Raw genomic sequence first — 12,970 nt, 5'->3', positions numbered from 1 at the left:
ACTCTTCCCATTTTTGGAAAAACAATATCACACTAAATTTGTAGAAAACGACTGAAATGCCCTTCGCCTTAGATACACTTGATCCAAGGATAAAATACCCAAATATGTGAACTAACGTGTACGCCAAATTTGTGCTTTAGGCTACTATGATGCCAAAATTTAAATGGGGAAATTAATTTACTTTGAGATAAATTTTAGAGAATTTTGGAGTAACATAACAAAAGATTTAGAAAACAGAAAAAAAAAGTGATTGAAACCATAATCATCAAAAGTCACGAGTATTGATTTAAAATAACAAATAATTTTTTTGAGAAAATAAATATATTATTAAAAAAAAATAGGTTACATATAATACATTAGCATGATCCTCAGAGGTAAAACTTAGATTTTGCTCATGTGGGGGCAATCAAGAGTGGAATCTTTTTTTTAGTGGGGACAACTAAGAGTGAAAAAAGAAATAATAATTGTAGGAGCATCTAAGAGTAGAAGAAAAAAAAAGTATAAGGGCAATAGTGACAAATTTTTACATCTGCCACTAAAATTTGTTGCAATAACTCACTAATCCATATATTTTGAAACTTATCGTGGGGGCAAGTGCTCCTATAGCCTCCATTGTAAAACCACCCTTGATAGTCCTGGAGGTTGGAATGCAAAAAATATTTAATTTTGCTTATACTAAATACTTAAGGTATGATAAATGTTCATCTCAATTTATTATATAATACTTGCCAATGGCGTATGCTTTTGTTTGGTTCAAGTGAAGAATTATGTATTTGATATTGATCAAAATGTAGTATGCTGTCTTAGAGGATTGATCAATCAAATTTATTTTTGTAATAACCTAAAATACTAAATGGATTAGAGTTGTTATAATTTGTAAAGCCCGGTGGTATTGGTTAGCAAGGAGTTACTATTAATCATTCCACTAAAAAATTTCTAAGGGTATTTCCATACTTTCATTGGAATTATTGTAAAATTATTATTATATTTCTTGGGAGATAAGTTTTTCTTTATTTGATGAAAAAGAATAATCTGTAACAAAGAGTTTTCTCTCCCTAGTAGAATTAGTGTGGATTTGTGGATGAATCTCAATTTTCAGGGAGCGAAGTAAATCTATGTGTTTCTTATGTGCTTGGATATTGCCAATTCCAAACTCGGATAAAGGAGTAGAGTTGCATTGAGTTGGAAGTCAATGTAAAAAATCTACTACTTTTGAATTGATCAGACATTTCATTTAATAACAAATGTATGGTATTGGGTTGAGTGGAATGGAAGAATAACATTTATTTAGCCAATCCCAGATTTTTGGGATAAGGCTTTGATGGTGGATTGTTTCAGCGTCATAGCGAACGTGAAAATGTAGAATTGATCTCTACCAACATAATGTGTGATTTCTATCGAAGAGAAATATTTCCTTGACTAACTTAGTAAGGATTTGAGCCTTACTAAGGGTCGTTTCATTCAAATGGATTATCATCTCACTAATCCAACACCACAACCCTCTAAGTTGTTTTGAAAAACTCAAATAAAAAATAAAAATAAAAACGAAAAATAATATTTTTTAACTTGATCCAAGGTTTTGAAAATGGATGGCTACCGAACTTCCTCATAACTCCCAAACTTAAAATTGAAATTCAACAGTTGAAAATAAATTTTCTTTTTAGGATTTTTTTTTCTTTCAAAGTTCTTAATTATTGGATCATGTTTTCAAATGCATAAGTTGAGCCCAAGGACCCTTAGTGGGGGTAAAATCCTAACTACCTTAGTAAGGTTAGGACACTTTGTCAAATCATCCCTTTAGATGGTTATCACTGTTGAGACTTTGTACAGGTCAACCTATTGCGGCCACCACCGTTAACAAAGCTACCATCTTCTACCCCACAATTTTTTTGCATTTTTTACTATGTTTATTGGAGATGGTTTCCCATATGCACCAATATCTATTTCAAATTGATAAAGATTTGATAAAGAGTCAGACTATATCGATGTTCCTTACACATGAGATAACGAAGATTGATGATGTGGTATGGATCTAACACATGTTATATGCTTAAAAATGTGCACACACACGCACGTAGTTAAAATTCAAAGGATTTGTTTTGAGCCATTTATTTTAACAACTTATCATATATAATTTTGAGAAGTAAGCATAGTGGTATTTGGAGAGATTGATTAGATGTCTTTCTATGAGATACTCTTGGGATACGCATATGAAGTGGCCCAAAATAGTCGTGTGCTATTGTTATTTTGTTGTACAAGTCCATTAAGGTTGTGAACCAATATCTATATTTTTCAAGTATTTGTGAAGTTTTTATCATAAAAAAAATATTAGGAATTTTTATTAAGATTTTTACACATTTGTTATTCAATATTTTTATCTAAATATTAATTTTATTTATAAGTGTTTATAATCCTACTCTTAAGCCCAAGTTAAACCACAATTTCATAAAATAAAAGTTTAAGGATTAAAGAAAATCGTGTGCCTTTGCCTTTATTTTCTCTCATTATATAAGCGTAGAACGTGGTAGGCAGTTGTCATGTTTCTTTGTCAATTTTAAATTTCAAGATCATGCAATTGTGATTACATCTTTTTTGTCAGATTTAGAGGACATGTTTTGAATGTTAGGTGGTTAAACAATTCCATTCTAGTTTTGAAACTATCTCAATATCAACAATTTAATACGTTCTTTCTTTCTGAAAAGATTGAGATTGATCCACCAATTGATGAATAAGTATGTTTCTTCTTGCATTCCCAAGATTTCTCTTGTGTAGAGTAGTTGAGTTCCCACAATCATTTCTAATAAACTGAGAACTAGGGATACCAAAATGAACATTAATTCCTCAAGAGCCACCTGCGAGGGTGCACTCTCACTTACTTGGTGCGTGTGATGTGCAGGTATTGTACATGTCATGGTACTAGTCTTTGGACAAAATCATGGTCTATGGACTGGGCATAGCCTAGATATGGCTCAATCCGTTGTCTCTAGGGATACTCAATTATCAAAAAGAAAAAAATCAGAGTTAAAAAGACACGTGTTTGGAAACATGTACACTTTGTATACTTAGAAATATGGTATCTACTCACTTGACAATTAAACATGAACTATGATACGGGTTGATGCCAACACAAATCACCAATCAAAGGTTGGTTGATCGATCAGGTGGGCCCAACATGTAGTCCAGGACTACTTCTTATTGGGAAGTAACATCATATTTTGATATTTTCTATATGTATTTCCATTCAAATCATATATGGTAATGATACTATCCATACAAGAATAAACTATTAAACATAAAAACCCCTAACCTTCTACATTAAATTGGAAAATAAATAACAACTGGTAACAAACAAATGAATTAAATAACCAGATCAGTACAATCAACAAATGGACCCGATCGCATAAAAAAACAACAAATCCAACATCGCCATCTCCAGAATCAGTTTACGTGGTCCATCTATGGACGGTCATGATCTTCGACCTAAGTAATGCCAATGGAAGAAAATGCGCACTAAGCAAGGATGTGGTCCAAGATAAATAATCAAACAGAAAACACCAAATAGAAAAATATACAACTAGCGGGTCATACCAGCTGGCTGACAAGACGGAGTACTTCGTACATTCTTTGAATTTAAAGGGTAATTTGGTCATTGAGAGGTTTTGGAGGTTGATTAATCAGTTTCAGATAGTTATTTATTTATTTTTTAAGTGGATTTCAATTTTAAGTGTATTTTTAATTAAGACGAAAAAACCAAATATCGGAGAGCGGTGTTTAGAGCTTTTCCAACGTCTTGCTTTTAAGTGACACCTAACGCGAATATTTTAACTCACCCAACTCCACCACCACCATCTCTCTCTCTCTCTCTCTCTCTCTGCAACTGAAGAAGAAAAGAAGAACAAGAAACCCTAACTTTTCCAACACATTGAACTTCAAGATCGCCATTTTTGAATCCCGAACACCTTCGTCTTTACAACTCTGAAATTCTTCTCTTGGATCTACTCTGAATCCTTCAATCTCTTAAGCTGCATTTTTTTTCCAGGTATGGTCGATTCTCCATTTTACATCGTCTTCTCATGCATTCATCACTGTTTCAAACTTTTTTTTCCCCTCTTTATATCTTTTGCGGTCTCTCTTTCTTCGATTTTCTGCCAAATGGAAATGTAAGCGTCTTTCTTTGAATTTCTGTTTGTGTTGTTGTTCTTGTTGATTGGATTTTTCTATCCGTATGTTTGATTAATTTCGTTTTGGCTTTATTCCTGTTTCTTTTTTTTCTTTCCTAGTTCGATATAGTGGATGAAGCAGAAAAAATGGAGCTTTTTTGTTTTTCTTTTCTTACTGTCTCTGTTGTATTTTTGATTTTGAAGTCTAGCTTTAGATTTTGTGTTAAGTAGAAGATTGTATCTTTTCTACTGCTCTCACTATGTCACCGACTCACTGTTTGCTTACAATGTCTCTTTCTCTCATTTTGGGATTTTATTAGAGATTGCATTTAAGAGAAACCAATGTTGTGAGATTTCAGATAAAAGAACAAAATTTTCCCATTTCTTCAATACTTTCAATGGATGATGATGTTGATCTTAACTGTGAACCGTATTTTCACTTGGAAGATTGTATGTTTTGTTCGCGGATTATGGATAGATAATGAGATCTTCTATGATTATGCTTTCTGTGAATCGATCTCTGGATTTGAATTTGGAGGGACTTTTGCACCCCATTAGCATGCATGTACATCAGATTGATGTAATTCAAGTAAAAGGGGCAGTGATCTGTCAACCAGGGAACAATACTCAGCTTGATGTTACATTGGTGCCAAAACAGATTTGGAGGTTGATTTCTTGTGGATCTATGGTCATTTATCTCCTTTTATCACAAAGAGTGGCTTTCTTGATCTTATATATATATATATTTCGCTTTCCATCAGATGATAGTTGCATTTCCAGCTTTAATTTGTTGCGTTGGTATTCCTTTTATCAGTCTGTTGAGGTATCAAGTTTCTATACTGATTAGTGCTACTGAGTGGAAGAATAAATATTGGTTCAGATGATTTACTAATCATCTAGCAATTTCTTCTCTTGGACTATTGGCTACTGTTATTCAGTGTCCAACTTTTGATTGGTGGCATAACTACTCGAAGTCTAGACAAGTGGGACTTATTTTGACGATAAATGATAGGGTTCATTGGCTTCCTGGGTTTATCCTTAGTAACAGCTTTCTAAATGTTCTACCATTGAGGACCTCAGTTTGTGGTTTGGGTTAGGCATTTTAGGCTTGAAACAGTTAATGTCTGATGTCAGGTTTGTATCTGTGGCTCAATTCGATGGTGCCCTGTTTAGCAATCAGGCGGTCCTTGGTTCTAATTGATATTACCAACCAAGGTAAAAGGATAGGAGAACTGATAGCTTAAATTTAGACTAAAAATCAAACAATGAGCTCCATTTTTCATTGGGTAAATATTATGTAGCGAATACACGCCATTCTAAGAATTTGCCATGTTGGATATCATGCTGTACTTGCATTTCAGACACATACGTCACCCTTTCAAACAAATATCAAATTACCAAGACTTCATTTCTAACTACTATTTATATGTATTTTTGACGTATATTTCCTAATCTAAATACATTCAATCTGTATTGTACTCTTAACATTAACTAAATTATTTTAAAAGAATGTCTCACATAAGAAATAGACTGTATGAATGTGTTGGTGCATCAAATTTGTGGGGGGTCAGGTGTTTGTATTCTTGTTAGACACTGACATACCTGCCTATGTCTTTGTTACATTACGATAAAAATGAATTTTAATGATGGATGTCGTCTTATATAATGATATTATTATTCTCTGTCATATATGTGTTTTACATGAGAATCATGTTTTATGATTCACACCTTATAGGATCTTGTTGTACAACATTTTCTTACTGATCCGTGGATGAATTATTGATATTAGATGTTTTTTTTTGTCTAATAATTAGTTGTTAAGGTATCAAAACACAACCACACTCATACACACATAACACATCTTAGATAGATAGAATTTTACTTTCTATCCCGTTTCCAGTATTTTTAAAGGCTTGCTATTTTGGCAGAGCCACCTATTTTCATGCAGTAGTCTTGTCGCTGTTGTTCTTTAAATGTTCTGTTTCCTGTCTTCAGTTCAGTTGGGACTTATTACATTTTGAAATATGAAAGTATCAAAGATCGAACCTATAAATGGATTGTTGGCATTGAAACTCTTGGACTACTAAAATTGAGAACTCATCGCATTAGCACTAACTTATAAATTATATTGCAGAACAGTTGGATCATGCTCCTCTGTACTTTAGTTGCACATTGTACAATGAAGGGCTTGCACAGGATTAAGCTAAATTTCCCTTGTTATATCTCTTGTTTCATTATTACTGATTTTTTTTTTTTTTTTAATTCTTAGCTTTGTTATTCTCATTTCCTATCTCCTTGATAATTCTTAAGCAAGTTTTAAATATTATTACTTAATTCATATCTTCAGGCTATATAGTTTGAGATGGATCGCCGTGGTTGGCCTTGGAAGAAGAAATCATCTGACAAAACGGCTGAGAAAACGGTGTCAGCTCCAGATTCTGCTGGTGCATCTTTGGCTTCAGCTGGATCTCTAGGGGATCAGGTCTGTTCATTGAATTTATGAAATTTATCTATCAAATCAGTTATTTCTTATATTTACATATGTTAGACTCTAATTTTTCTTTCAATGATCTATGGAATATGAAGGCACTACTCTCTCTCTCTCTCTCATGAAGTTTAAAACACCTCTAAAAGAGAAAAATTATGCATCACATCTACGAGCCAAAAATGCATAAGCGAATTAATAAATATTTTTAGCCATGTCGTAAGTTATTTATCTCCAATAGCTGAAACAAGCTCCCAACTAAAACTCTTATCACATGACCACTAAAGCATTTTTCCTAACTCTGCGTCTCCCAGCAAACTTGTCGCTAAGAGGAATTAAATTTCTCTTTGAATTTGACCATGTTTATTACCCCGGAGTTGTTGAACTGTCTTGTAGTACACCCTATTGCGAAGAAAATCACTTCCCTATTCTAGCATCCTGGAGTCATTGCCTATTGAACTTCCATGTTTATTTATTTTTTTCTTTCTCCTTATTTATAATAATTAGAAGAGTTCGATTTTATTTATTTATTTATCAAAATATGTAATTTGAATAATAAGCTCAGAAGTCGTAATATTTTTGTTGGTCAAAATATTTCAACCCGATATGACATTTTTTATAATGCACAAGTTAAAACATATCACTGGTCAAATTAAACAAATCAAAATTTATTTTGAAGTGCATTCTGTAATTCTATAGAGATGGTTTTGTACCAGAATCTCAAAAAGCTTGATGTATTCCCAGCAACAATATTTCTATTTGTGAAGAGTTTGGCTCTTATTCTCAAGCTCAAATGAGTGCATTCTGTAATTCTGTTCTGTTTCTAAACTGAAGATTCTCTTGTCGTCTCCAGTAGTCATGCATGAGACTTCAAATTGGATATCCTATACTTAGTTAAAGTTGTCTTTTTCCCCCTTTTGAATGATTAGGGTACCCTTTTCTGGCATTACATATCATACTGGAGTTTTTTTTTTTTTTTTTTTTTGGGGGGGGGGGTTGGGGTGGAGCTATTCATCATATTTTATCATTTACCATATTTATATATGATGCTTTAAACATCTCATGCCATTATTGATTAAGTTTGAGAGATGCTTGTTACATATATATTTTTTTATGATATTGCACACCATTGAGTGATTCTATTATTCATAACTGCCTTTTTTCTCCATCTACCTTAGCTGGTTATCTTGAATTTTATTCGGCGTTTTGAAGATATAATTGGAATTGGTTCCTCTCTGTATCTGCTTCATTTCTGTGGGCAGGATAATTCAAAGAAAGTCAATTATGTTCAAATTTCTGTGGAGTCACATGCACATCTGCTTGAAATGGAGGATGAAGTTAAGACACTGAATGATCAAGTCAAGGCATTGAATGATGAAGTTAATATCTTGAATGAAAAGCTGTCTTCAGCTCAATCAGAAATGTCTACTAAGGACAATCTTGTAAAACAGCATGCAAAAGTTGCTGAAGACGCGGTCTCAGGTATAATTCTTTTGTAAGTTAATTTTGTGGGGTGTTCATTCATATAATTCTTCCTTCTGACTCAGCTAAGGATTCTTTATTTGACCTATGATAACTCTTCTCAGACCTGAGTCCCTCTTTTTGCAGGATGGGAAAAAGCTGAAGCAGAAGCTTTGGCACTGAAACATCAACTTGAATCTGTTACACTCTTGAAGCTCACTGCTGAAGATCGAGCCTCACATCTCGATGGTGCTCTCAAAGAGTGCATGAGGCAGATACGCAATCTGAAGGAAGAGCATGAAAAGAAAATACATGAAATTATTCTTACCAAATCTAAACAATGTGACAAGATCAAGCTTGAGTTTGAAGCAAAGATAGCTGACTTAGATAAGGAACTCCTTAAATCCTCTGCTGAAAATGCCGCACTATCAAGATCATTGCAAGAGCGTTCTAACATGCTTATGAAGATCAGCGAGGAAAGATCCCAAGCAGAGGCTGAGATTGAACTTTTAAAAACCAATATTCAATCATGTGAAAGAGAAATAAGTTCACTTAAATATGAACTCCATATAGTTTCCAAGGAGCTTGATATCCGAAATGAAGAAAAAAACATGAGTATGAGGTCGGCAGAAGTTGTCAACAAGCAGCATTTAGAGGGTGTCAAGAAAATAGCCAAGCTGGAAGCAGAGTGCCAAAGATTGCGTGGTCTTGTTCGGAAGAAGTTGCCTGGGCCTGCTGCATTGGCCCAAATGAAGCTAGAAGTTGAGAATTTAGGCCGAGATTATGGAGAAACACGACTGCGGAGGTCTCCTGGTCAGAGTCCTAGTCCTCATCTGGCTCCCCCACCTGAGATTTCCCTTGATAATGCTCAGCAATTCCAGAAAGAGAGAGAGTTTCTCACAGCACGTTTGTTGGCGATGGAGGAAGAAACAAAGATGCTGAAAGAAGCCTTGGCAAAGCGTAACAGTGAACTGCAGGCTTCGAGAAACATGTGTGCTAAAACAACAAGCAAGCTTCGAAGCTCAGAAGCACATATTCAGGTACTGAGTCAGCAGAGAAGTTCCCCTAGACCAAATGTTGAGATACCTGGTGAAGGTTCCTTAAGTCAAAATGCAAGCAATCCACCAAGCTTGACCTCCATGTCTGAAGATGGAATTGATGAGGAAGGAAGCTGTGCGGAGTCTTTTGCTTCGACATTGATCTCTGAGCTCTCTCATTTCAAGAAAGAAAGGAACATGGACAAAGCTAATAAGGCCAGTAATGCAAATCACTTGGAACTTATGGATGACTTTCTGGAAATGGAGAGATTCGCATGTTTATCAACTAAATCCAATGGGCCTATGTACATTTCAGGCAGTTTAACAAACAAGGAAACTGAAAATGAGGACCATCCTACCTTGACTGATGTTGCAAAGGGTAGGGATCTCCCATCAGAACAACAGTCAGACTTGGATCCATCAGATCTGGTCTCTTCCAATGAGGAATTCTCAGCGGTGAAGCAAGAATCTGATATGAGTGAAGTACAATTTTCAAAGCTTCGATCAAGAATTTCCATGATACTTGAGTCTGAAGCTAAGGATGCTGATATGGGGAAGATTCTGGAGGATATCAAACATGTTTTACAAAATGCTCTGCCTCAGCATTCTCCAGACGTTTGTCCTCAAGATATTGTGGAAATGACAGAGAAGAGGATTTCTTTGGCACAAGATATTAAACCAGGAATCCATTCTGAGCATATCATAGACCAAGATTTGGTCATTGCCCTTTCTCAGATTCATGATTTTATTGTATCACTTGGCAAAGAAGCTATGTCAATCCAGGACATGTCCCCTGACGGACATCGGCTAAATAAAAAAGTTGAGGAGTTCTCTGATTCTGTCAATCAAGTATTATGCAGCAAAATGAGTTTGAGCAACTTTGTTTTTGACCTTTCTCATGTTTTGACCACTGTCAGTGAACTAAACATTAGTTTGCTGGGTTATAAGGGCAATGAAGGAGAAACCAGCAGTTCTGACTGCATAGACAAGGTGACATTACTAGAAAAGAAGGTTGTTCAAGATGACTCATTGAGAGAGAGATTCCCTAATGGTCATACTCACATCTCTTCATCTAAATCTGATCCTGAAGTTCTTCAAGAAGGAAGCTCAAGTCCAGGCTTTGATTTGAAGGTTGCGTCGTGCACGTGCTCATTGGAGGACTTAGTATTGTTAAGGTCAGAAAAAGATGACATGGCAAGGGAACTTGCTAGATGTAATGAAAATCTAGAACACACCAAGTTTCAGTTACAGGAAACAGAACGGCTTCTTACAGAACTTCAATCACAACTAGCATCTTCTCAAAAATCAAACAGCTTGGCGGAGACGCAGTTGAAATGTATGGCAGAATCTTACAAGTCTCTTGAAACACGTGCAGAGGAGTTAGAATCTGAACTGTGCCTTTTGCATGCAAAAGCGGAGACTTTAGATCATGAGCTTCAAGAGGAAAGGAAGAATCATCAGGACGCTTTGACCAAATGCAAGGATCTTGAAGAACATATACAAAGGTTAGTGATATACTGTCTACTGTGAATAATATTTAGTCTCTAAACCAGGTAAATATACCTTCACAAAGTTCACTCTTGACCATGGTGAGTCGCTTTCATTTGGCACTGATTTTAACATGATTGGATTTTAACAGTTTGCACTGTTTTCCAACGGATACTTGCTTCATCATGGCTGACATTGCACTTGAGTCAGACTGATTTGAAGATTTCAACCAAGACACTTTGCTGATATTGCTACATTCCTAAATTAAAATTTTTAAACCCTGATTATTGGAATTTAGTTTCGTGGACAAGTAAACTTTGTTTCAATCATTAAGCATTAGTTAGGAGCTCAGTTTACAATAGTATTAGAGTGGCAATCTCTCTGTTTGGACTTGGCATGTGCTGGTGTTTCATTCAGTTGAGTTAGGTTTTGTCTGACTTTTTTGTGCACGTTTCATTTTTGTAAAGGAATGAGGGCTGCTCGATGTGTTCATTGTCTTCAGCTGCTGAAGGTGACATCAAGTCCAAACAGGTATGCCCTACACTCAATCATATCTATGCGAAAATCAGAATTAGCTTACACATGCTTTCACTTTCCATTTCACTGAATGCATCATTCACAGATTAAAGTAAGAATTAGAGGCGAAGATTGCACTACATGTCTAATGCTTAGTCTGCAATTATGTTTATATGTATGGTTGTTTTCATATTTACCTAAAACTGGTCTCAGACTATTTTTTTCTTGCTTAAGAAAATACCTTCACATTTTTTGAAGTTTGATATGTTTATGTAGCCTTGTCAGAGGCATTTTCTTGGTTCTACCTTTCTCTGCAAGGCAGTAACATGTGTGTAGGATCATCTTATCCCTGAAGAATGTAACATGTATATATATATTTTTTATCGGTAAGAATATAACATGTATGTGCACGGGTCTCTGAGTTTTGTTAGTTGGTTAGACGTTAAGAGTGTGGGAATGTGGCATGGGCTCATAGGATTTCACTTCATAAGCATGAAAAGTAGGACTTGTTCATCTGAAGTGTATTTTACTTTTATATATTTTGATAAATTGCAATAAAAGAGGCTGTAGGAAAGTTGATAGCATGGTCTATTTTGTCCTATACTTGTTTTTATTGAGGGATGATATTTTGTGGTTTAAGGCCAGGATTGTATTATCAATTATCTATAAAAAAGGGGGCAAGGATTGAATTAAACTGCTCTATTACAAGAAAATTTATTTATTTCCTCTTTTTTCATGTTTATTATGATCAAAACTCCCCTTTATCTTTAAAGTTCGCTTTTTTTTTTTTTTCTTTGCAATTTCAGGAGAGAGAAATAGCAGCTGCGGCGGAGAAGTTAGCAGAGTGTCAGGAGACTATATTTATTCTTGGTAGGCAGTTGAAATCTTTGCGTCCTCCATCAGAGCACACAGGGCCTCTGTACAACGAGAGGCATCAAATGACTTTCACTGAAGATGAACAGAATGCTAGCAGCAGCTTGAACCCACACAACATGTGTGGTTCACAAGATTTTGATCATGCTGAGACGGCGACTGTTGCATCTTCTAATGTGGTCAGAATGGGTAGTGAGTCCCCTTCAGATGTTTTAAATTCCTCACCCTTGAGTGCGTCTGACACAGAAGTGAACTTGATCTTAACATCACCAGTTAGCTCAAAGCGCCCGAGACATAAGCCTTCCAAGTCATCCTCTTCCTCATCTTCCACCCCAACACCAGAGAAACATTCACATGGTTTTAGCAGATTCTTTTCTTCAAAATCAAAGGGCGGACATTAGGGTTCTCAGCCCTAAGTTACCAGGAGGGCATGTACGAGAATGGGATTGCCAAGTTCGAAATTATGCTGTGTCGGAATGCTTCCATCGTGAAATATGTTATATATACTTGGACTCAATATCCTATATTACATCCCTTTTCCATAAGCTCTATGATCCAATTCAAGCATTTGTTTTGGCTGTCAGTTGGTTGCCTATGCATGTTCTGTCACGCCTACTTTACACTAAAACAACTAAGAAGTGGTGACACCATGCAAACTGATTTCGTTCGTGACTCGAAAAAGACAATCATTTTATGAACCTATTTTGTTACCAAAATTCTTCTCTTAACACAATTAAAATAGGCCTTTCATTTTGGGAGTGGAGTCAACATTTTAGGGATGATATTTGGTGAAGTATCATTTCTCAGACCATGGAATTGAGCTTCTGTGACTGAAGAGGGCACTTTGGCCAGTTAACATGGTCAAATGCCAGCATCATCAAAAATGGTATTTTGTAGAATTGGTATTGTGCAATTTCCTAGCAACCTATTCCCCCCATCACTTACACATT

At 35.4% G+C, this 12,970-nt stretch overlaps 1 protein-coding gene across 1 annotated transcript; it reads left to right on the top strand.

Annotated features, from left to right (window-relative positions):
• Window positions 1-3,809: 3,809 nt before the first annotated feature.
• Window positions 3,810-12,603, top strand: LOC147408812 (filament-like plant protein 4). Its single transcript, XM_086422074.1, has 6 exons — window positions 3,810-4,039; window positions 6,508-6,642; window positions 7,908-8,127; window positions 8,254-10,648; window positions 11,099-11,162; window positions 11,954-12,603. Exons 2-6 carry the CDS (start codon window positions 6,523-6,525, stop codon window positions 12,419-12,421), a joined length of 3,267 nt encoding a protein of 1,088 aa, XP_086278200.1. The 5' UTR covers window positions 3,810-4,039; window positions 6,508-6,522; the 3' UTR covers window positions 12,422-12,603.
• The last annotated feature ends 367 nt before the right edge of the window (window positions 12,604-12,970 follow it).

This window comes from Akebia trifoliata, chromosome 2, assembly GCF_017979445.1.
Source record: "Akebia trifoliata isolate Shusen 1 chromosome 2, ASM1797944v1, whole genome shotgun sequence".
Classification (NCBI taxonomy): domain Eukaryota; kingdom Viridiplantae; phylum Streptophyta; class Magnoliopsida; order Ranunculales; family Lardizabalaceae; genus Akebia; species Akebia trifoliata.
Note: the sequence above shows the minus strand (reverse complement) of the source record. Positions and strands in the feature narration are given on the sequence as shown.